Source organism: Pezoporus flaviventris, unplaced genomic scaffold (assembly GCF_033815535.1).
Source record: "Pezoporus flaviventris isolate CSIRO_AGI_PZ_B2104156 unplaced genomic scaffold, CSIRO_AGI_Pfla_v1 ptg000037l, whole genome shotgun sequence".
NCBI classification, from domain to species: domain Eukaryota; kingdom Metazoa; phylum Chordata; class Aves; order Psittaciformes; family Psittacidae; genus Pezoporus; species Pezoporus flaviventris.
Window position 1 is genome coordinate 19,434,593 of NW_026892585.1, and position 21,620 is coordinate 19,456,212.

The window sequence follows — 21,620 nt, forward strand, 5'->3', positions numbered from 1 at the left end:
TTTTCTCACTCGGTTTGTGTTAAATCACAACTCTGACTACTGTCAGGAAGAGCATCCTCTGGGTAAGAAGTGAATAAAAACTGCCAAGTGCTCCATCACTAACGAGAAGTTTGTGTTACAAAAACAGCCATGAGCGTTGCAATGACATTTTCTCCATTATTTTTCCTGCGTGTTTTCCTTTAAAAATTACCCAACTTTTAGGAGTTAAAAAACCTCCTCTGCGAGGTTCCCTGCAGTAGACAAAGCTTAGTGGTGGGAAGGCCTGCCATCTGCATTATTAAAGTCACATGTAAGCACCATGGGAAGCTGACAAGATGCTGGAGACAGCATAATGAACTAAACTTTTGTACTGTTCATACTTCCAGTGATTCATAAAATATTGATAGCAGTCCTGAGCGTGTGGTGGCCAAGAGGGAGGCCACTTCACCCACAAGGAATGTGCTAATGAAAGGACACAATAGGATTTTATGCTCTGAGAAATTCCCCGGAGGGAAAATAGCTCCGCTTTTCACATTTGCATTGAATGGTAAGAATAAAAACAGGTGGGAGAGCAGGAAGAAAGTCCCATCTTGAACAAAAGAGAGGGACAGAGGGCTTCAAGTAGGCTGGGAGATGGAGATGAGGAGTAAAAAGGTAGGCTCCTAGAGCTCAGCCATGGGCTGGGTGGTCTATCTAAACATTCAGCATAAGGCTGCTATTAGTTGACTCATTCTTTATGAGACCGAGATAGGCCCCAAAACCCCTAAATGACAACTAGGCAACAACCAGGCATCAGGCACACCCTAAACTGCATTTTAATTTCCTCTTTTGTGACATCAAGAATGCAGCCACCTCCTTTGCTGGAATAGCACACACTCTTCTGCATTTAAGCCTGTTCAGTGTTAGCAGTGAATTCAGGGAGAGCAGCAAACACGAGATGCGTTTCTCCTGGGAGCAGTGAGCAGGGACCTCCTTGGGGCTACCAGCAGAACGACAGCGATCTGGGGAGAATCACACGGACTGGCATTCATGTTTCATCCCACTCCAGGCTTGCTTAATTCAATCCAGATGAGCAGTTTTCCTGAGGACACCCAGCCACTCACCTGAGACTGCGAGCGGAGCCGTAGAGGCAGGCAGCTCGTCTCACTCAGCTTCCACCATTGGTTCCAGAGTCAGTTCCACTTGTGCAAACCCACTGACATGCCCCCAAGGGCAGGAACTGAGCAACGTGGTGAGGGGTTTTCAGACAGCACATGGAGTTTGAGTCTAATTCAATATCTTCATAGTGCATGTTTAACATAAGCACTGGAGTGATTCTGTTGTGCTCAGAGTTACACACACATTGCAAGTAGAAAATTAACATGTACTTGCTTGTAAATTCAGTCAACAGAAAAAGCCAACCTGGATATATGAAATTGAGAATGTCATCTATACACTCAGCCATCAAACACTAAATTCTTCATTTTTTCCTAACTTAGTGTAACCTGTTACAGCCAAATTACATTTACTGAAGCTACCACCAGTCAACACAGCCCAGGTTATAGTCCCATCCAGCTGGCAACTGATCTTTTCCTTCCTTATTCATTTATGTTATTACTGAATGTAATATCTTACCTGTCACTGGAACAATTTAAGACAAAGTCAAGCTTTTTTCTTGTATCTTTATTATTTTAACAATGCATTTGCACACAGAATGAAAGTGATAATTTAAATAAGACTTAAAAAAGACAAAGACTTACCTATTTGAGCTGAAGAGTGATTTCTTTCTAAGCCACTTCCAGTAAGCAGTAGTTCTGCATGTGTAGTGAATTCCGTGTTTATAAATGTTACTATAGTAACTGTATCCCCAGCCATAGGCTGGTACTTACTGTTCTGGTTACCTAGTGAGCAGCAAGGTAAAAAGGGGATGAAAAAGAAACACAGTATTGCAGGACAGCTTTGCTCTTGAGGAGTCAAGAAAGGACTGCAGTAAAAGTATTTTTAATACGTATACTAGCTGGTGTCTTACAGTATGGAATAGGGCAATGTTTTTCCCACTAGACCCTCACAAACACCATGAAATGTAAACAAATATTCGGGTATTTAACCAAAGTATCTACTTTATGACAACTTCTCTTTGATTTTACTTACATGGAAGCAAAAGCTTCTTAGACTTTTAAGGACCCTGAAGAATAAGGTGAAAGGATAAGGCTGTTTACCTAGGCTGTAATGCCATGAACACCCTGCGTGCAGCTTCAGGCATAAATGCACACTGAGTGGTCTTAGCAAAGCATCAGGGGAGTTACACATCTGTGTGAAAACAGCAGTCGTATTTTCACAGTTGAAGCTAGTAATTCATTTGTGGGCAGCCTTAATGGTGGGTTAATTATCACTAGTTTGCTATTTAAAGGAGAAGCTGGCGCTGTCTTTTAATAAAAAGAAAAAGAAAAAGAAAAAATAAATCCCACACTTCGGGATGTAAAGGCTACAGCTCCCAGAAAAACTGCCTGTGTTCAGGCACGGATATTAAGTGGTCCACAGGAGGCAATACTTTGCTCCAGATGCACTCTTCACTTGTAACATTTGCTACCGAGGAAGCGCAGTGGGAAAGCTGAAAGTGAAGCTAAGCAAGAGCAGTTTCCTTTTCAAGCCGGAGAAGAAAGCCTAACCCTAACTGGCAAGAAATATGCAAGCGAAGAGGTTCTTAAGCGGCTGTTGCATACATCGCTAATCTGTTATTTGAAAATACGATTTAGGCACTCTAAAAAATAGTTAAACCCCCTATAATTCTCTCTCAAATTTACGACGAACTGGAGGGTTTGTTTCCCTTTATTTTCCGCGACGCTCGGGGCCGACGCCGCCGAGGGCAGCCTTCCCTCCACCTTAACAGTCTGTCTTAAAGCCCCGGGGATGGCAGCAGCCATTTTATGGGTCGCTGTCACGGCTGCTGCGAAGCCCGAAGCCAGCCCCGGCCTCCCCCCAGGGGCAGGTCCCAACCTCCCCCATCTCCCCCCCCCCCCCCCCCCCCCGTCAACCCCCTGTTGATTTTAAAACCTCAGCCAAAAAACACCAAACTACCAAGCCCAGATCCCCTTCTCATTAAAATACTACAGCGTTTATTCCACACACACCCCCCCCCCCTCCATCTATGCCAGCTCAATGAATAATCTGATGCTTGAAAACATCCCCAGGAGCTGAGAAAGGTGATGGAAGAGGGAGACCACGAGGAAAATGTTTTCTCCCTCTCTCCTCCACTCCAAATACTACTCCTAACTTCACACGAGTCTGGAGTCTTCGTTTCGTTTCCCATGCAAGGTGGCAAGGCCCTGGGTGTTCACACGCTGTGATTCCTTAAGGAATAATATTGCTACTCCAGGTTTACACATCAAAGAGCCGCAGATCCCAGGCAAACACGCCCAGCCTCAATCGTGACCTCCTAAACCGTGATGCCGCAGTACACAATTGTCATTTGCGGTTTCTCGCAGCTCGACCACGGGTTTTACATACGTGCAACGGAGCGTAACTGCCTCAAAACCAAAGCACTGTGCATAGCGTGCAGTTTCTGTGGCGGGATCACTTAATTTTGTCTTTCAATTAAAAGGTAATCCCTTTGCGACAACTTAAGTTGACCTGCTGTTAACACCTGTCCGTGAACAAATAAAACCCCCAAAGCAAAACAAACAAACAAGAAACAAGCCCCAAAACCATGATGAGAGGAGCTGGGCGAGAGCATTTGAAACTGACTGATGTTTATATATTGGATTAGAAGCCAGCTGCGCGAAAAACACACCATTTAAAGGCGGCTGCAAAGCACGCAGTGCGGAGGTGCAATGGTTAATTCAAACAAAGTAATGTCACTACAAGGGGGGGACCGAGGTTGGGCAGCCTCGCGGGCTCACCGGGCCTCAGGAGCGCCGCCTGTGCCGCCTCTTTCCAGGGCGACTTTGCCCGCAGCCCCCTGGGGCTGCCCTGTACCGGCCGCCGCTTACGAGTGCCACCGACATCCGCTCCTCCGCGGGGCGCAGGGCATCGCCCGCCACCGCGCAGCTCCCGCGCAGGGACGCGCGCAGCACCGGGTGCCGCCCCCCCCCCCCCCCCCCCCTCCCGGCGGGGCAGGAGCCGCCTGCGGAGCGGCGTGTCCCTCCTCCCGCCCCTCTCCCTCCCCCCCGCGGGGAGCAGCCGGCGGCGGCGCGGCGGAGGGGAGGGTCTAGGGCCGGGCGCTCCGCACCGCGCCGGCCGGCCGGACCGGCGGCTGCCGGCGCGCCGCGGGCATGGCGGAGCCTGGCGGCGCCGGGGCCGGAGCGGCGGGCGCCGGCGGCGGGCCGCAGCAGGGCTCCCCGGCCGCCGGAGGGGTGGCCGCCGGGGGGCCGGCCCGCAGCGCAGCAGAGAGCCCCGGGGGACCTGGCTCGGCGCGCACCGCCGGGAAGAAAGCGCAGCTGCGCGCCGCGCCGCGGGCTAAGAAGCTGGAGAAGCTGGGTGTCTACTCCGCTTGCAAGGTACCCGGCCGCGGGCGCCCACCCGCCCAAGGAGGGTGGGGATTGACGGGAGGGAGGGGAAGGAGGAAGGAAGGCGGTGGGGAAGGGCTGTGCCGGGCGGGGGAGGTGGCCCGGCTGCAGCCCTGCGCTCCCCGCGGAAGTGGCGGTGCCGGTGGATCCGTCGGCCGACGGCCGCAAAAATAAACCCCGAGCGCAGGGAACGCGGGTCCGCAGGCAGCGCCGCCCTCCCCCTGCCCGAGTCGGGCGGAGCGGAGGTGCCCGTCCCCGGCGTCCGTCTGTCCGCCCGTCCTTCCGCGGAGGCAGCGGCGAGCGGGGCGGCTCCCGGTGCCGGCGGTGAGCGCTGCGTTAGCAGCTGCCCGCCGCGTAAACATCCCGGCGGGGAGCGGGGACAGCCGTTGGGGTCTGTCCCGGCCTCGGAAGAGGAAGGAGCCGCCGGTTGGTCGGGGGAGCAGCGGCTGCCTCGCTGTTGACACCGCCAGAGCCTTTGCTCCGGGCTGGCACCGTCGCCAGCTGCTTTGGCAGAAGAGCGAAGGGGCGCGGCCTCCGGCTTTGGGAAAGTTGTGTCCCCGCCGGTCACGTAGCGCTGTCCCAGTGTCCGGGCGACCAGCGGGCATCACAGTCCACCTGCGCCCTGCCCCGGCGGGATCGCTCCTCCAGCGCCTGCCCTCGTACTCGGGAGAGCTGCCCTGGGCTTCCCTCCACCAGCGCTTTCCCCGCGGTTCTGTTCTCGGTGGGAGAAGTGGGACTTGCCTGCTTGTTGGAGGTAAGGGGGGGCTTGGTCAGAGCTGCTGGCCTCGGAGGTCTCTGACAGCACGGCTGTGCGTGCACATGCGGCATGCAGAGCAGGCCCAATGTGCTCTCTCTCAGCTTTGGCCGCGCTGCTGCTGTTAGGGCAATTCCTGGATGCACAGTGGGCCTGACGTGTTCAAGTTGGCAGTGCTGATGTCAGATCCCTTACTAATGCTTGCAGCATTGAAAATAGCTGATTGTGAGAAATGTGCATTTCATTTTCTCTGTTCTCTTACTGATGGCAAATCATAGAATCGCAGGATGGTTCGGGTTGGAAGGAACCTTAAAGATCATTTATTTCCAGCCCACTGTCATGGGCAGGGACACCTTGCACTAGACCAGTTTGCTCCAAGCTCCGTCCAGCCTGGCCTTGAACATTTCCATGGATGGGACAGTCACAGATTCTCTGGGCAACCTGTGCCAGTGTCTGAGTACCTTCACAATAAATAACTTCTTCCTAGTATCTAATATAGATCTACCCTCCTGCAGTTTAAATCCATTCCCCTTTGTCTTACCACTACATGCCCTCGTAAAAAGTGCCTCTCCAGATTCCTTGTAGGCCCCCTTTAGAAGGCTGCTGTAAGGTCTCCCTGGAGCCTTCTGTTCTCCAGGGTGAATAACAAATTTGTTGTTAAGCAACAAATGTTAAGTGAAAGGCAAAACTAAATGCTAATGTACATGAGGAAGCATCACAGTACAGCTCTATAGTCCTGCCTGGTGGTGCAAGGAGCTTTAACTGTGCTGAAGGCATGGTGCAATGCTGTCATGTGAGGGCAAATTGAGGAAGCCACATACATGTCAATTTTTTGGCTGTTGCCAAATGTGGAGGCAACTCTGCTTCAGCTTTGGTGCATACATGCACGTTGAAATATTACACTGGTGTCAGCAAGTTAAAAGAGCAGCTGGTGTACTTGAAACTGGTGGCTGTGTGGCGTAGGTGGAAGCTTTCCCAGTGCCTAGTCCCCTTTGCACCCCCATTTTTTATTGTTGCCAAGGCTTGCTGTTAAATGAAGCTGTCTGTCAGGAGTATGTTTGTGTGAATTGCTTTTTTTCTTCCCTGGTCAGTTCTCTTCCTGGTGTACCTCCAGATGATCTTTGTGAGGGCAAAAGCCTTCTCCTGAGGAGTGTTGCCCCAAAGGGTGGTGTTGTCCGCAAGGTGATAGCTTGTACTGCTGATGCTCTGCTGGGGTATCCTTGCTGGCCCTCTTCTGTAGGAAGTCCAGGGTGCATGCCCCATTGATGCTCTAGTGACAAATGGAGCAGGACCTGTGGCTGGGGATATCCCAGAACCTTTTCCTCCAGCCAGGATCTAGGCACAGCCACAGCTCTGAACACTGCTCTGTGTGCAGATTAAAGTGGAAAACCAACCTTTGCTATTTCATTTCTCTTCAGTAATTATCTGGCACATGGCTTGTTCAGATCTCAAAACAGAAGCAAGTAGACAGAGGGGAAGCTCCTTGTAAACTAATCAAGTGGCTGGTCCTGTGGGATAAAGGAGGAAGGATGGCGCGGGATGGGAGAATGTGTTATTTTTATTCCTGAACATCTGGCAGGTGCTCCAAAGAGACACTGCTTGGCTGGTAACATCAGTGATTTGCAAGAAACTGTAGCGGCGTGGAGTGTAACTTCAGACTTTTCGTTACTACGGGTTGCAACTTCTCTCCCATTTGTTTTGGGTTTCTGTGTGTGAGTGCAAAAGAATGCGAAAAGGCAAACGCCATCTCCGAAGGGGATGTCCGTGTCCATTCGTGTAGTGGCTGTATGTGAATCTTGTATAAATATACACAGAGCTGTACGAGTTGGAGTGCACAAAATATGTAATGGCACAAAGCATCCCGCAGTGTTGATCATCTTCTCCCACATGAATTTGTCACAGAATTCAGCACACAGAGATGCTGGCAGTAGCAGAGGCAGGGAGCCTGTGTTTGCTGGGGATGAAGAGCAGCAACACTAGAAGATGGAGAGGCTGCTGGTGGTGTAGAAGTGAGTGTCACAGGTGACAGCAGAAATGCTGAGCAGAAGAGGGTGGAAGACACTGCTCTGGGGTAGGTAGGGTGCTCAGTCCCCAGGAGGGACCTCGTGGACCTTCCTCAGTAATCCCTTTTCTTCATGGGAAATGCAGTCGAAGACTGCTGGCAAAGACGTATTCAGTGTGTGTGTATTCTGAGCAGAACAAAAATGAAGTTAAGGAAGCTGCTCTCCAGCCTAGAGAAATGTGGGGTTTGTTTCTTTTTCCTGGTAAAGAATTGGAGGCTTGTAGCTGTTGAGCTGCTCCACTTGTGTAAGAGAAAAGGTTGGGGTGGAAAGAAGGTAACAGGCTCTTCTGTGTAAGACAAATCTTCCTAAGCATCCAAGTTTGGGGAGAGTAAGATATATGTTAGGAGTTGGCACATTTCTCACAACATCACAGTAATGCTGTATGTTGTGCAGGTTTTGTATTTGGCATTTGCTGTATCTGTGCATGTATGAATGGCTATATACATCATTTTGGTTTCATCCAGTGTGAAATTGAGCATTAGGCATGCAAGCTTGCAGCACTTTTTTATATAAAAGCAACACTATGTGACTTGCACACATAAATATTTTTAATGAAGATGTAGGAGGAAGTCTCAGCTTTTTCTTTCCCCTATTGGTTTACAGTATGTGCAAATACAACTCCCTCCAGTCTCACTGGGAGTTTTTCTTATGAACAAATTGATATATGTACTATTAGTATACTAAGTTTTCTGTAAAATTGGTCATTTCTCAGTATATATCTTACAGTAATGTCTAGATGCTTATAAGTACTGTAGGCTAAGGCATTTGGGAATAAGACCTCCTTGAAGAAAGACTGTGCTTTAGATAAACAAAATGGACAGAGTGGGAAGGGTTATGGTGAGATGACTTGGCCAAGGCCCTATGGCAGATTAGTGAGTGGCAGAGGCTGCAGTAAACTCTAGAAGCACTTTTCCCCACTTCTCATCCTAGAGTGACCTCTGTGGAGTTTTCCTGATTCTACACAAATAGGAGTTCACAGGGTAAATAATTAAATATTTGTATTTACCTGGCTTTCGTAAGACAGATTAAGAGGAGGCAGACTTGGCTGTTACTGCTGGGCTCTGTATAGTGTGAGTACAGATCCTTGAATCTAAACTTGAAATGTATTAAAGTTGTTTTCTGCAGAAGTGCAGAAGAAGACATACACGACATCTAAAGCATCATCATATTGGGGTGAATCTGTTTTATAATGTCACAGGCCCAATTAAAGCATCTTCCTTTAAATTAAATAGGAAATCTTCCGTTACCTTTACAAGGTGGGAATTGGGCTGCTATTATTAATAAAAGCTTTATATGGTAGCCTAAGTGAAACTGGAAAATACAGGGAATAAGATACTTGGATTGATCAATAAAGAGCATGTCCTTAAAGCTGAACATTGAACTGATTATGGGCCACCTGATACATGAGTGGCTCGCCAAGCAGTGTCTAACTGTCTGGTTGCTGGGTACTGGACATATGAGTAAGAAAAAAATATGCCTTTTAAATTCATCCATGTTATTTGTTATAGTTTGTGTGACGTGCTTTGTTAAAAGCATCAATTTGAGATTCTTGCTTGCAGGAAAAAACTTGCATGGCTCTTGGGAAGAAAAATATTTTTTCTAGAATAATTATGCTTGCTGGAAATAGAAAGGTTTCTAATGTTGTGTATGTATAATCTGTTTGGTCTGCTTTGCATCTCATCTCGGTCATGAAACAGGGCAACCTGTATGATTTTGAGTTGGAAAGAGAGCCCAGCATAACAGTCGTTTTGAAAGTCAGTTTTAAAACTGCTGGTGTCTTCTACTTTGTAATTAAGTTAGCTTGAAGTTTGCATATTCACTACCTGAAAAGGGAGGAATGTTTTAGTCCATAAGTTACTGTAACATTCCTCATTTATTTATTGAGATACCTGAACCCCCCTTAAAACCAGTGCAATGTTGTAACTTTTTAAGGTGCATCCTTTTTAAATTAAAATGCTAACAATATATGTTAAAATGTGCTGGTTTGTTTTTTTTTCCACTGTTTATTTTTGACCTGCTATCAGTATATTCAGTATTTGAAAGGAAACGGTAACTTTAGTTTGTCCAGAGTTTCAGTTTTCACTGCCCAGAGATATCGGATAGTATGATTTCCCACTTTGTAACCTAACATGGAAGGGGTCAAAAAAAAGATTGAAACTTTATTGTACAATGCAAAATGTGCATAATTTTGGCACATTGGAGGGGGACAACAATGTTTAATTGTGTTTTATAACGCTGCACTCATCCAATTTTATTAAAAACTGCCGGTGAAGATGCAGTGTTGGTGATCCCTGGGCCTGCAAAGATGACAGTCATTACTTTGCAGGCTTCAATAAGGCAGAAGTCCCCAGCTTTCTCCAGCAGCTTTATCAAAACTATGCAGATGTCCCAGAAAACAGGGCTCCAAGGACTGGATGTGATAGTTCAAATGCTTCTTTTCCTTCCTCCCCTCAAAACTGTTTTGATCTTAAATTAAGTTTTTGAGGAGGTGAAGTCATACTTTATTTTGTAATGAAAAGCAGGTGAGTGGCACTTAAAAAAAGGAAGAAAGAAAGGGAAAAGCTGAAGATAGTCAACGAAAGGATTGAATGAACAAAACGCCATGGAAGCCTTAAAACAACTCAGCAATTTAAGCCACTGAGGAATGCACATTGCGTATTCACTGCAAAATACTTGCACTGTCAACATCTACAATGAAAGCTCAGTTCTAAAGAGGACCTTTTCGGGTTGTGTTTCCCCTTGGTTAACATTTATGCTGCTTCTGGTGTTTTATGGAGAGATTAACAAAAAAAAGCCACCCTAGTAGCTGTTTGAGAAAGGTCTCTGGAATAATTTGAACAATACAAATTAACAGCTGCTTCAAAAAGATCTGGTGAGGAAATACTACTGATGGCAGAAAAAATCTGCTGTTGAGCACGCTGTTTTTATTCTTCTGTGGGTGGGTTGATATTTATTTTTGGCAGTTTTACTGAGCTGCTATCATGATTCATACATCTGTTTGTTTGCATCTTTGCTGTTAATTATTGTGTGACACTAAAGTTTGTGTACTTACTCACTGTTTATGGCTTTTAGGCTTGATAGTAAATACCGTGTGGTGAGCTTCTGTGAAATACTGCTTCCACTTGGAGAAATACTTCTCAAAAAGCATAAGCCTAGTTTGAGGGGTTTGGATGTTTTTGGATGTGTTTCATTTGGTATGATTTAAGGCAATTAATAAAAAGCATGGTATTTGTCAGTAACTTACAGCGTTGAATGTTTGTCTGAACAGTTGCGTGGGACGGATCAAATCTTGCTTCCCTAACATAATATTCAATCAGTTTTTATTTGAGAACTTCTTTACAATTGTCTTTGGAATTTTATTTGGTAGTAATCTCATTTTCTGACATTTTTTTAGTGTGGCAGTTACTTTATCTTTGTTTTAACTGCAGAAACTTTCATGACAAAGAAACAGTTGCCTGTCCCACAAGGCAGATGTGGATAGCTTGTTTGGCATAGGTTTTGTTTAATTCAAGTTGCTCATTGAAAATGAGGTTTCACATCATCTCACAGATGTCCAAAGTTCCTGTTATCAGGGCAGTCCTTGGTTCACAGGTATCACTCAATCACTGGTCTCCCTTTCTAGTCATTAAACTTTAAAAGATGATGTAGGTCTGGGTAACAAACAAAAGTAAAACTGACACTCCATGCCTGTAAAATTGTAAGAGGTGGTTTCTGCTGTAAAATAACATTGGGCCTTTTTCTCTTCCCTGCCAATCATATTACTCGTAGAAAGCATTATTACATTTTATGAGACTTAAAAAAATCCCAAGCCTGTTTTAATCTTGCCCCATTTCACACTGAAGCCTCCCTGATGCCACATTATAAATACATGTGGTGGCAGACAGTCTGCACCCACACAGTGAGTTTGGAGAGCCAGGGGGTTCAGGCAATGTAGGTTGTCCCATTTCCAGCTCAAGTATGTGGAACTGCTTTTGCTGGGCACTTGGAGGTGGATTTCTGAGTCATCTCTGGCTGCTGAAAATGCCAGTCGCATCCCTTAGTACCTGTTAGACCACCCTGGGTGTGGGCAGAAGCTATGACACCAGGGGCCAGGAGCCCAGCTGGATAAATACTTAAACATTAGAGATGGCAAAAACCTCATGCGGTGCTTAGCAAAGTGCAGGCAGCAGTTTTCTTGGTGCTCAGGTTGCTGAATATTAAAATTAGTTTGGAAGAACAATTTGCCATCAATCAACAAAGCTGTCAGTCTTAGTAGCTGTCAAGCTGTGATCCTTTCTGTTTCTTCTGGGCGCTTCTTCCTTAGGTAAGGTGGGATTTGGAAACATAAAAGGAAAATGAGATAGGTTCCTGAAATAGATTGCGATAAGTATATTCAAAATTGGTTTTGAAAAATTACACATTAGTGCTGGATATATTAGCATCACATTTTTTCCTGCTAAGGTTGTTTCGGTCATAAATATTATGCAGCCATTGGCATACTTTCCTCACTGAGGTCTTGGCAGTGCAAATTCATGAGTATCTTGTGACAGCCCAGTGCACAGATACCTGAACAGTAGAAAAGCATGCTTTTCTTCTAGTTAGATGTTCAAATAGGAGCATGAATGATGTTAGAAGTACTTTACCAACAAAACAACTAAGGTTTTTTGCATATGCCGAAAATCCCCTCCTATAAAGCTCCTCTTTGGGTAACTAGAATTGGTACTTCCAACTTCTGAATAATTTGAAACACGATTACCAAAGTCACAACCTCTCCCTTCATGACCACCCCTTTTACCTGCAGTCTCTTTGTGGTGTTTCATACTTAGTGAGTGTAAATAAACTTCTCAGAGTACGCATCAAGTTGCATTGGTAGCGCGACTCTCTTGGGCATCTGTTGCTTTTGTATCCAAGCCTTGCCTCAGAGAGCATCCTCCGATAGTGCAGTTATTATTTACTTATTTCAGTATTTAGTTAGCCCTGCTTGGCTTGTCATAGGCTTGGTTTCAGTTGCGTGATTCCTTGTTGCCAGTATAGTTGAGGTAGTGATAAATGTGTTACCTGTTTGTGTTTAAATCATTAGAACTGTCCTGGTGGCAGGAGCTGTACATGTTGGTATATCAGTAAATGTTTGGATACTTCTTTCACTAGTGAGGGCTTCTGTAAAGGAATTAGCCAGAATTTGTGTATGTATTTTTCTGAGCTTACTAGAACAATGTTAATCTCTCTGTTTGGAGTACTATTTCTAATTATTTCTAGAAGATAAATCCTAGCTGTGTGGTAGGTAAAAAAGGAAGAACAAACCCACGACTATAATAAAACACCCCAACCCCCCTACCAAAACAAAACAAAACCCCCCAACTTGTAGTTAATGTTAGTTTTTATTGCCCTTGAAATGCAATTTCAGGAAGTGTCTGTGTTTTGCAGTGTTGATCGATACCCCTTTGCTTTGATTTCAGGCTGAGGAATCCTGTAAATGCAATGGGTGGAAGAACCCCAACCCACCTCCCACACCGCCCCGGGCAGAGCTGCAGCAGGCGGTGGTGAGCCTCGCAGAGCCCTGCCGCAGCTGCAGCCATGCGCTTGGTAAGCTTTGGCCTAGCTCCTGCAGTCCATGTGCCTGTACCCAGGAATCTCTGCTCTGCTCTGCTCTTGTGAGATAAAAGTCAAGATGTCATGGCAACACCTAGAGATGGGGGTCATGGTTGGGTGTAAATGTCCATAACATAGATTAAAATACCCTAAAATGAGTTTTGAAGAAAGTGAACTAAGGTACAACTTCTAACAATGCATACATTCTGAAATGCAAAAGCACTGTTAAGCTACCCATAACAGTTCTAATACTTCTTGTAACATACACATTAACCTCACATAGAATCATAGAATAGTTAGGGTTGGAAAGGACCACATGGTTTTATCTGTCAGCAGCCTTAGTCACAACATGAATGACTCTCTCCTGTAGGCTGTATTATGTTTTCTTAGTACAGAATAAACTGTAAAATACTCTTGAACATTGCTAAAGCAGGTACTCTCACCTACAGAACGAACTGAGCCTATTCACGGAAAAGAATGCTGGGGTTGCACATCTTAGCATTTTCTAAGTGGCTGTGCAGACAGCTTGCATATCTTGGAAGCAACTGCTCAAAATCCACTGTCAAATACTGTTGTGGGTTTGTTTGGTTCTTTTCAGAATAATAATAAATAATGATTTACCCACAAAGCCTGAAAAAGACTGGTGAATCATTGTATTGTTTTTTTAAGAATTTGTGCATCCAAAATAAAAACTGATCACCTTTTCTGTATATATTAACAAATATTGAATAAAATCTGAGCTAAAATAATATTCAGAATTAATTGAAAAGCAGTGGTTGCTGTTTAATTTTTGTTGATGTCCAAAACTTAGGACAGTGAAATAAGAAAAAGGAAATCTAAAACCTTCACAATGGATCATTTATTTGTCTGTCTTTGAAAATGCATGGTTTAGAGCGAGGTGTCCCTGCCCATGGCAGGGGGGTTGGAACTAGATGATCTTAAGGCCCTTTCCAACCCTAACTGTTCGATGATTCCATTTTGTGTAGGATTTTTTAAATTGGGATTTATTTCTATTTTCCCCCCTCTTTTCATTTTATGCTCTAACTACATCTGATCTATTTCTGGGCTTTTCAGCAGATTCCTTTCCTTTCTTGGTATCCCCATCCTCTGAGTGTACTTGCAGGAAATTAACAAACACATAGTGTGACAGAAAGTTTGGTGGCTTTAGCCGAGTTAGTTTTAAACTTTCATCATAGAGCTTCTCTGTGCTGCATTGGTTATGCAGTTAGGGTAGCTTGTGTTACCTTTTATTTGTGGCCTTTGAAGAAAGGGGTCTTTGTTTTTTCACCCAAAGTTTATGAGATGTTGTGTCTGTCAGTTCCCAGTTCTTCAGCAGAATTTGTGGATGCTGTGTATTTTGTAGAAAAACTCAGTGCTTCCAAAGTCTGAGGCTGGTTTTGGTCTATTAAGAAATCTTAAATCTTTAGCTAGGGAACCAGGGAAAATCAGTGCTATAAAACCAGCACCATCACATGTACCTTATGGAACAAACTGTATTTATTTTTTATTGCTGGTTTTAGAAAAGGTAATATTTCTTATTCTTTTGACTTCAGCTAATAAGAATGATGTTTCCTTTGAAATAACTGAAACGAATTGCTGTGTACTTCTTCACTTTACTGGCAGAAATATGTCTTTCAGCAGTGTTTTCCATGATAATTTTCCTATTCATCTCCTCTAAATTAGCATGTTCTTGCTGAATGCCTTTAAAACCTGAGTGACCACAAGGTGTGTAGGCTTCAGATTATCATCTGCACTGCATTTTCTCTTCCTCGGAGAGCCATTGAAATGGTGATGTAGAAATTCCTGTCTGGTTAAAGCCATACCTGATGTAAAATATAGGATGTTTGGGAATTTTTCCTGGTTTGTTTTTTTTGTTTGTTTGTTTGTTTGTTTTTTTTTAATTTAGTATTTTCTTCTGAAGGCAATCCTAGGCATCAGTCTTGTTTAAGACATCCCTTTTTGGGTGTATGGTTCAATCTTCAAGCAGTGCAGTTTTTGGTGCGTAAAGTTGTTTGGTGGTGCGTATTAGCTTATAGAGCTTATTTCTATCTACATGCCTATGATTTGTATTCATTTTGTATTCTTTTCTTGTATTTTGCCTACTTACATATGACTTGTATTCTGCTATTTGTGGTTCAGCCCCATGGCTTGGCTCAGTACTGAGTTTTTAATGAATATTTCTTTTATTTGGGCAGTGTATTGCATCACTACCATAAAGTGGTGACTGACTTGGGTTTCAGGAGAATTCGGTGTACACCCACGTCAAGAACACGTTATGTAGTCAGAGGCTCTTTTCTCTTTCATATTTGATTGGTTTGGTGCAGTTGCCTGCTGGTAAACATTTTCAGTCTTGATTCACTTCTAAAACTAGTTAATTAATGTGTTAGTACATTATATACACAGTCTTCCTTTTTTTTTTCCCCAGCACTGTCTTCTGTTCTTGCTATGCACTTTTATGTAGCGTATTTGAGTATTTCTTGGTTTGCCTGTCCTATATAAATCACTAGTGGTTTTATGTACACACTGATTTTGAGGTAGACTGTGGACACTTTTCTCATTAATTCATTTTCTCACTGCTCCTCAATTGTACACTAAAGGACTTGCTTATTGAAGTTGCACAACTAAAATAATTAACAGGTCTTCTTATCATTGCATTGGCCTTACTCTTTCTGCTTGCTTTCTTTTTCTGCATACTGTAGCAACCTATACTTGTGATTTTTTTTGTTGTTGTTGTTGTTTTTGTTTTATTTGTTGTTGTTTTTTTTTGTGTTTGCTGCACAACAGCAGCTGAAGAAGGTTGTACTGGTTGGGCAATGCAGATGGATGGGACTGTGTAATGCTAGTCAAAAGTAATGCAGTGTTTAATGTTAGTGTACAAAAGCTTTGATTTAGTAAAAGGTTTGCTAATGGCCACAAGAATTTGGGAAAGGGCTGTGAGCATATGAAGAAAGATAGTTTGTTGGGCTGATGTAGCAACATTGGTGACTCTACAGTAAATGGTAACAGGTAGTAAATGCATGCTGGTAATAATTACGTTGCTTTTAGATTCACCTTGTGGGTAATAAGTCTGTAATAAAATGTTTAAATACAGCCAGTAAGTAGTCAAGGTAACTTTCAGTATTGTTATGGAAACTGTGTGGAAATGGCTTCTTATGCTGATGTTTTATTCATTTGTTAGTCAAGTGCAAGGTTTCTTTGGTATGTTATCAATTTCTAATGCAGTGCTCATCTAGAAGGGAATTTATTACTTTTGCAAGATCAGAACAGACAGCTGGGGATATTAAACCTTCATATCTGGCTCAAGGACAGAAACAAAATGGTTTTATTCTGCCCAGGATGCTGAATATTTGTCCTTAAAGAAAGATCATGATGCCTCCTCCCGGCCCCCTTTCAGCATATGCTCAGAACTTAAGACACTATAAATGTTCGTTTAAGTGGAAACAGTTGCTGTCATCTTTTTAATGTTCTGAGCTACGATGTCGTTTTTACTTGAAGCTGAACAAATTTATTAAATTTTAAATGTTTTGGCAGGTGTCATACCAACCTTCCCCAAAACATATTTGTCAGGTGGCCAATAAATAGGATTGTTTTCAAGTCATGCTATTACTCCCTGCTTCCTCCCTCACTAAGGAATCAGATTTGCTTTGAAAATTGCTTACCATTCCTAATCACACTGGCATATCTAAGTTTATATAATAATTATCTAAGAAGTAAATGTTGGTTAAATTTATAGAAAAACTTACATGGCCAACCTTTTAAGTAATTTTCCTTTTCTTTTAAAGGGTATTTTCTTGTCCTTTCAGATGAAATGATGTGCATAACCACGTACATTGGCCTGGAGTCAGAGAAGGTCATTGCTTTTTGTAATGCAAATATCCTCTTTCTGGGAATTGACTTCTTGGGGCTTTTTGCCTTCTCTTTTCCTGGAGCCAGTTGTTCAAACCAGCTTGAAATGAATGTCCTGCTTCACTTGTAGAAACCTCAAGATTTTGAAAATAACAGATGTGGATCTGTATTTACCTTTGGAGATGATAAAAGGGAGTTAGTCAATTGGAAATGATGATACATTAAAAGATGCTTTTTTAAAAAAAAAACTTCTGAATAAATGAGCACATGCAGTCTGTGAAAGCTTGTTAGTATAGTGTGCACAAAGTGTAGTTTGACTTTACATGATATGAAAGTAAGAGACTTAGCCAATAATGTCCACTTTAAAACAAAACTGTATTTATGGGGCTGATTTTTGTTTGGTTTGGTTTTTTAATCTTCACAGGTGCTGCTCAACACCTAGATTATGTAGTTTATGGGAATTATGGATTTATTATATTTAGTCAAGAAACCTTGTCTCAAAAGCATAGTACCTGGACAAAAATGTGTGTGGTTATTTATATATTGCAACGTAGTTATATGAGCCAGGTTTTTGTGGTCAGTTTTAAGTGTTAACTGACACTGTGATTCCTACCAGCTGTCCTTCTGCTGTGGGAATTGCCACCACTGGACTACCTTTACAAATTGCTCCGATGTGATACATATTTCAGTTACCTCTTAGAAGATGTTCAGCTAAGTAGGTTATTACAGGATCAGTGCCTTTGCCATTATAGCTTAGTTTGAGATATCCTAGGGAATACTTGTGCTATTGGTTCTGTCAGCAGGCTTTTTACAGGTTTGGACTTCTATTTTGTTTAGCTGCTCATGTTTCACACCTGGAGAATGTGTCTGAGGAAGAAATGAATAGGCTCCTGGGGATTGTATTGGATGTAGAGTATCTGTTCACCTGTGTCCACAAAGAAGAAGATGCAGACACCAAGCAAGTTTATTTCTACCTGTTCAAAGTAAGCTGAACTCGTGTAGTACGATCTCAGGTTTTTCTCTCTGTCATACATAAGTCAATGTCACTGCCCCTCATGTGTACATTGACTTTATCTGGTGAGACTTTCTCTCCAGTGTGATACTCTAGTGGCTAACTGTGGGTGGGATGTTCTGGTACTTGCAGTGTACCATGTACTGCTGCAAAAGTCATCCATATGGTTGAGGATCTGACCCTGAGTCCCATCTATAAACTGCGCAACCTGCAAGTGTTCTTCACCTCTTCACTTGCACATTGGGAAAAATCAGTTGTCATAAATGCTAACCTAGCTGCCTGCATTCACTCAGAGAAGCCCCTTACACACATTTCTAAGAAGCTGAATTCACAATGAAGTTTATTAGCTATAAATTTAGATGACTAGACAAGCTGATATGTAGCCAGAAGGTCTTCAGCACTGTATGCAGTGTGTTGTGCACCTCTGGCTTCCATTGACTCCCATATATGCAAATGTCCTAATGTTTAAAAATTTGTTTATTTTCAACAGCTTCTGAGGAAGTGCATTTTACAGATGGGAAAACCTGTAGTAGAAGGATCTTTGGAGAGTCCCCCATTTGAGAAACCCAGCATTGAACAGGTAAACAGTCAAAACATGGGTTTGGTTGTGTGTTGCTTTATTTTATTTAATTTTTTTTTGGGGGAGGGGGTTTTGTTTTTTCTTTTTGTTTTTTTAAACATAGACACTGGTTTTGAAAATATGGCATTGTAGGTAGTGTGCACATGATTCTGTATATTACTTTGTATATGATAAAGAGGGGGACTGTAGGAGACTGCTGCTGCTGCTTCTCCTTTAATGTTGGTACAATATTTACATTATTTGACTTTTCTCATTCATCTTATACTTTAATGAAACTGACATTTTTTGTGGTTTTAGAGAATAAATTTAAAATACTGCTTTCATATATGCTAGTTCTAATCTTTGTTTGTTTCAAGTGATGAAAAATGCTGTTGAAGTTTTGAAATCCAATATTAAAATGACACTTGTTTTCTGTAAATCAATGAAATTGTTACAATCCAATTCAGTGAGATCATAGCCTTCTCTTTCAAAGACTAGACAATAAAAAACACAGCAAACAAAGAATAACTGAGGCCTTTGTAACTCTCAGTGGATGGAGAACATATGACAAATTCAGGTTTGGTTAAACAAGCTCCTGAGAATGCACTTTTAGCACAGAAGTGGGCCATTAGTTCCAGACAGACTATGCAGAGGCTCACATACCTCACTGAAACAGGAGCTCAGTGTTTTCCCATAAGTGGATGAATGGATGCTGTATTGTTAAACAGGGTATTTTAAATGTGAAGTCTGTTATGTGCAATAATTATTTCTTTGCAACTCTCACTTCTTATAATTTAGGAAAATCAAAACACTTCATTGCTGAATTTCTGGGGCATCTTCACCTTAAGTTCTTCTTTCGTTTGAGTATGAACAAAGAATAAATTTGTGTAATCTTCATACACTCCTAGTAATTAAAATATACTATTAAACAGTTGTACTACGTAATTTTTCATCATATTCTACATACAGTTCAATTTGCATAAGAAAGTAAAGCATAGCGATAAAACAGTAGTTCTTTTTACATGTATTTTGCAATAACTTTCCCTTGAAATAGACTGATATTTTCAATTCTGTTTCTAGCAGTTCAGCAACTCAGTCACACAGAATCTTCTGATAAGCAGCAGTATTGTAATAAATTTATAATGTGTGTATATATATATTGTGGCACTTCACACATTTTTACTATCTTCTGTAGTTTTTTTTAAAGTAGACAGCATACAAAGTGCAATGAGGGGACAAACTTGTGAAATACTGGCACCTTTTGAAGAAATAATATGATGGGTAGTCACAACTTTAACTAGAAATCCACAAGCCCTAGTTGGCTACTGAAAAGTAGCTGGAGAGGTTAGTAGTTTATACTTGATTTACAGAGGAAATAAATCATGCAGCATGGTTATCAGCAAAAATGGCAGGTAGAAGAAAGCCTACCAGATCTTTCTCTGTTCACTGACGAAGTTTTTTACTTTGAGAAGTAAGGAAGAATAAAGAATTTTTCTTCTCACCCTTTAAGTCAGCTGCTGGAAGTGGATATAATAAAACATCTGGATGTACCTTCTGTTGTTTTACAGGGGAACCCGCTTGTGGTGGTTACAAAAATAGCTGAACAAGAGGTTCATGTTTTCTTCTATTTGTTTTCTTTCCCATGTAATGCAAGTTCAGGGTTAATAAAGAGAAAGTAAAGAATGTTTGAGGACACTTCCGCGAAAATTACGGCTAAGTAATGAAACATAATTTTCTTCTGTTTTAAGGGTGTGAATAATTTTGTGCAGTACAAATTTAGCCACTTACCCTCAAAGGAAAGGCAAACAATAGTGGAACTGGCGAAAATGTTTCTGAACCGCATTAACTACTGGCATCTGGAGACACCTTCTCAGCGAAGACTAAGATCACCCAATGATGATATTGCAGGGTATAAAGTGAATTATACCAGGTAATGGTGCTCTTGCTTGTTACAAGTTTTGCTTACAAATATGTCACATATACATTTCAGGAATACACCAGTACCCATATGCCATAGGTGCACCTTCTGAATGTTTGCAGTTATGGAGTTTGTATGAAAACCTAAGGATTTTAGTGAAGATATATCAGAGTTTCACATGCATCATTGTGTTCCAAGGAGTATGCTTCATCAGCCAAAAACAGGGAGTGGAGGTTGTAAACATCTGTATCTGGCAGTGCTTTTGCATGTCCTGCATTTGCAGAGTTGCTCTCAAGACTTCTTAAGATATGAGCCTCATGTAAGATAAAATTCAGACAATTTGTTATTCAACTTAATTAAAAACAAACAAAAAAAGGTAACATGAAGCATTGTAAAGCATCACAGTTTGAAGCCAAATCATGGAAGATTTAAAAAATTAAAATGATTTTGTAAGTGCTTGAATACTAAATGAGGAGTAAGTTCCATAAAGCTACAGGTTTTGTTATGACCTTTTAATATGTTGTCCCAATTCAAGGGAATAACTTAGTCCCTGGAGGAAGAAGAGCTAGGATAAAAAGCTGGGTCTCAGTTTTGCTTTTCTCATAACAATAGCGCAATGCCTTTTTTAGTTAGCACAGCAACAATAAAGTTAAGGTTGCCAATATAGGCAACAGTTAACATGATGCCCGTGAGCACAGGTAGCAGTTAGCAAAGGTCTTTATCAGCATGCCTATTCTCAGGAATGGCCAGGGATACCTTTCCTAGCTGAGGATGAGCACTGCCTTCTGCCTGCTTCCCTGGTGGCCATTCCTCTGACAAACCTCAGCTCCTTGAAGGAGAATTGCAGATCCTGTTACGAGTTGAGACTGTGGCTGGTGGTACAGCAGACTGCATTGTGTGTCCAACTGAAATGCTCTCAGATGACCTGTCACCTCAAATAACTATCTGGTGTAAAGTAGTGTTTTCTGATAATCATGGGTCTCCTAAGACCATTTTTGGTGGGTCTTTGACCTCCATTTGTTTATGGTTGGAGTCAACTTTTATTAGGAATCAATGGCTAGCATTGGCTCTGGCTGGTGACTTTTGTTAATCATTTTGTCAGCTGTGGTTTCTCAAACCTTCCTGCCTGCAGTCTCTAAGGTTCCCCGTGTCTCAAAGCATCACCTCTTTCCAGCTGATCTAACCTGTCATTGTGAGCTTTTCCCCTCTGCAGTGTTCAAGACACTGCTCAGGGTGCTGGGTGCACCTTGTGACTTGTTTCATTTGAATGACTGTCTTAATTTGAAAACCGAGTGATTTGCATGAATCTATATCAGAGTTTCACACTTAACCCTTGTGTTTTGAGAGGTGTGCTTTTATCAGTCAAAACCAGGGAGTAAAGGTCTGCAAACAACAGTATCTCACAACTCTTTTGCAACTTTTGTGTTTGCAAAGATT

The 21,620-nt window shown here is 42.5% G+C and overlaps 1 protein-coding gene across 3 annotated transcripts in view; it reads left to right on the forward strand.

The window, feature by feature from the left end:
- The first annotated feature begins 4,229 nt into the window (after nt 1-4,229).
- KAT2B (lysine acetyltransferase 2B) overlaps nt 4,230-21,620 on the forward strand; it is a 43,821-nt gene continuing 26,430 nt past the window's right edge. The window contains exons 1-5 of one of the 3 annotated variants that reach the window (XM_061464920.1): nt 4,230-4,454; nt 12,716-12,842; nt 17,532-17,677; nt 18,197-18,286; nt 20,014-20,195. In XM_061464920.1, coding sequence (XP_061320904.1) covers nt 4,230-4,454; nt 12,716-12,842; nt 17,532-17,677; nt 18,197-18,286; nt 20,014-20,195 — 770 coding nt within the window. Of the gene's footprint in view, nt 4,455-12,715; nt 12,843-17,009; nt 17,029-17,531; nt 17,678-18,196; nt 18,287-20,013; nt 20,196-21,620 lie in introns of those variants that run through there. The other 2 variants (XM_061464921.1, XM_061464922.1) reach the window with 2 other exon arrangements.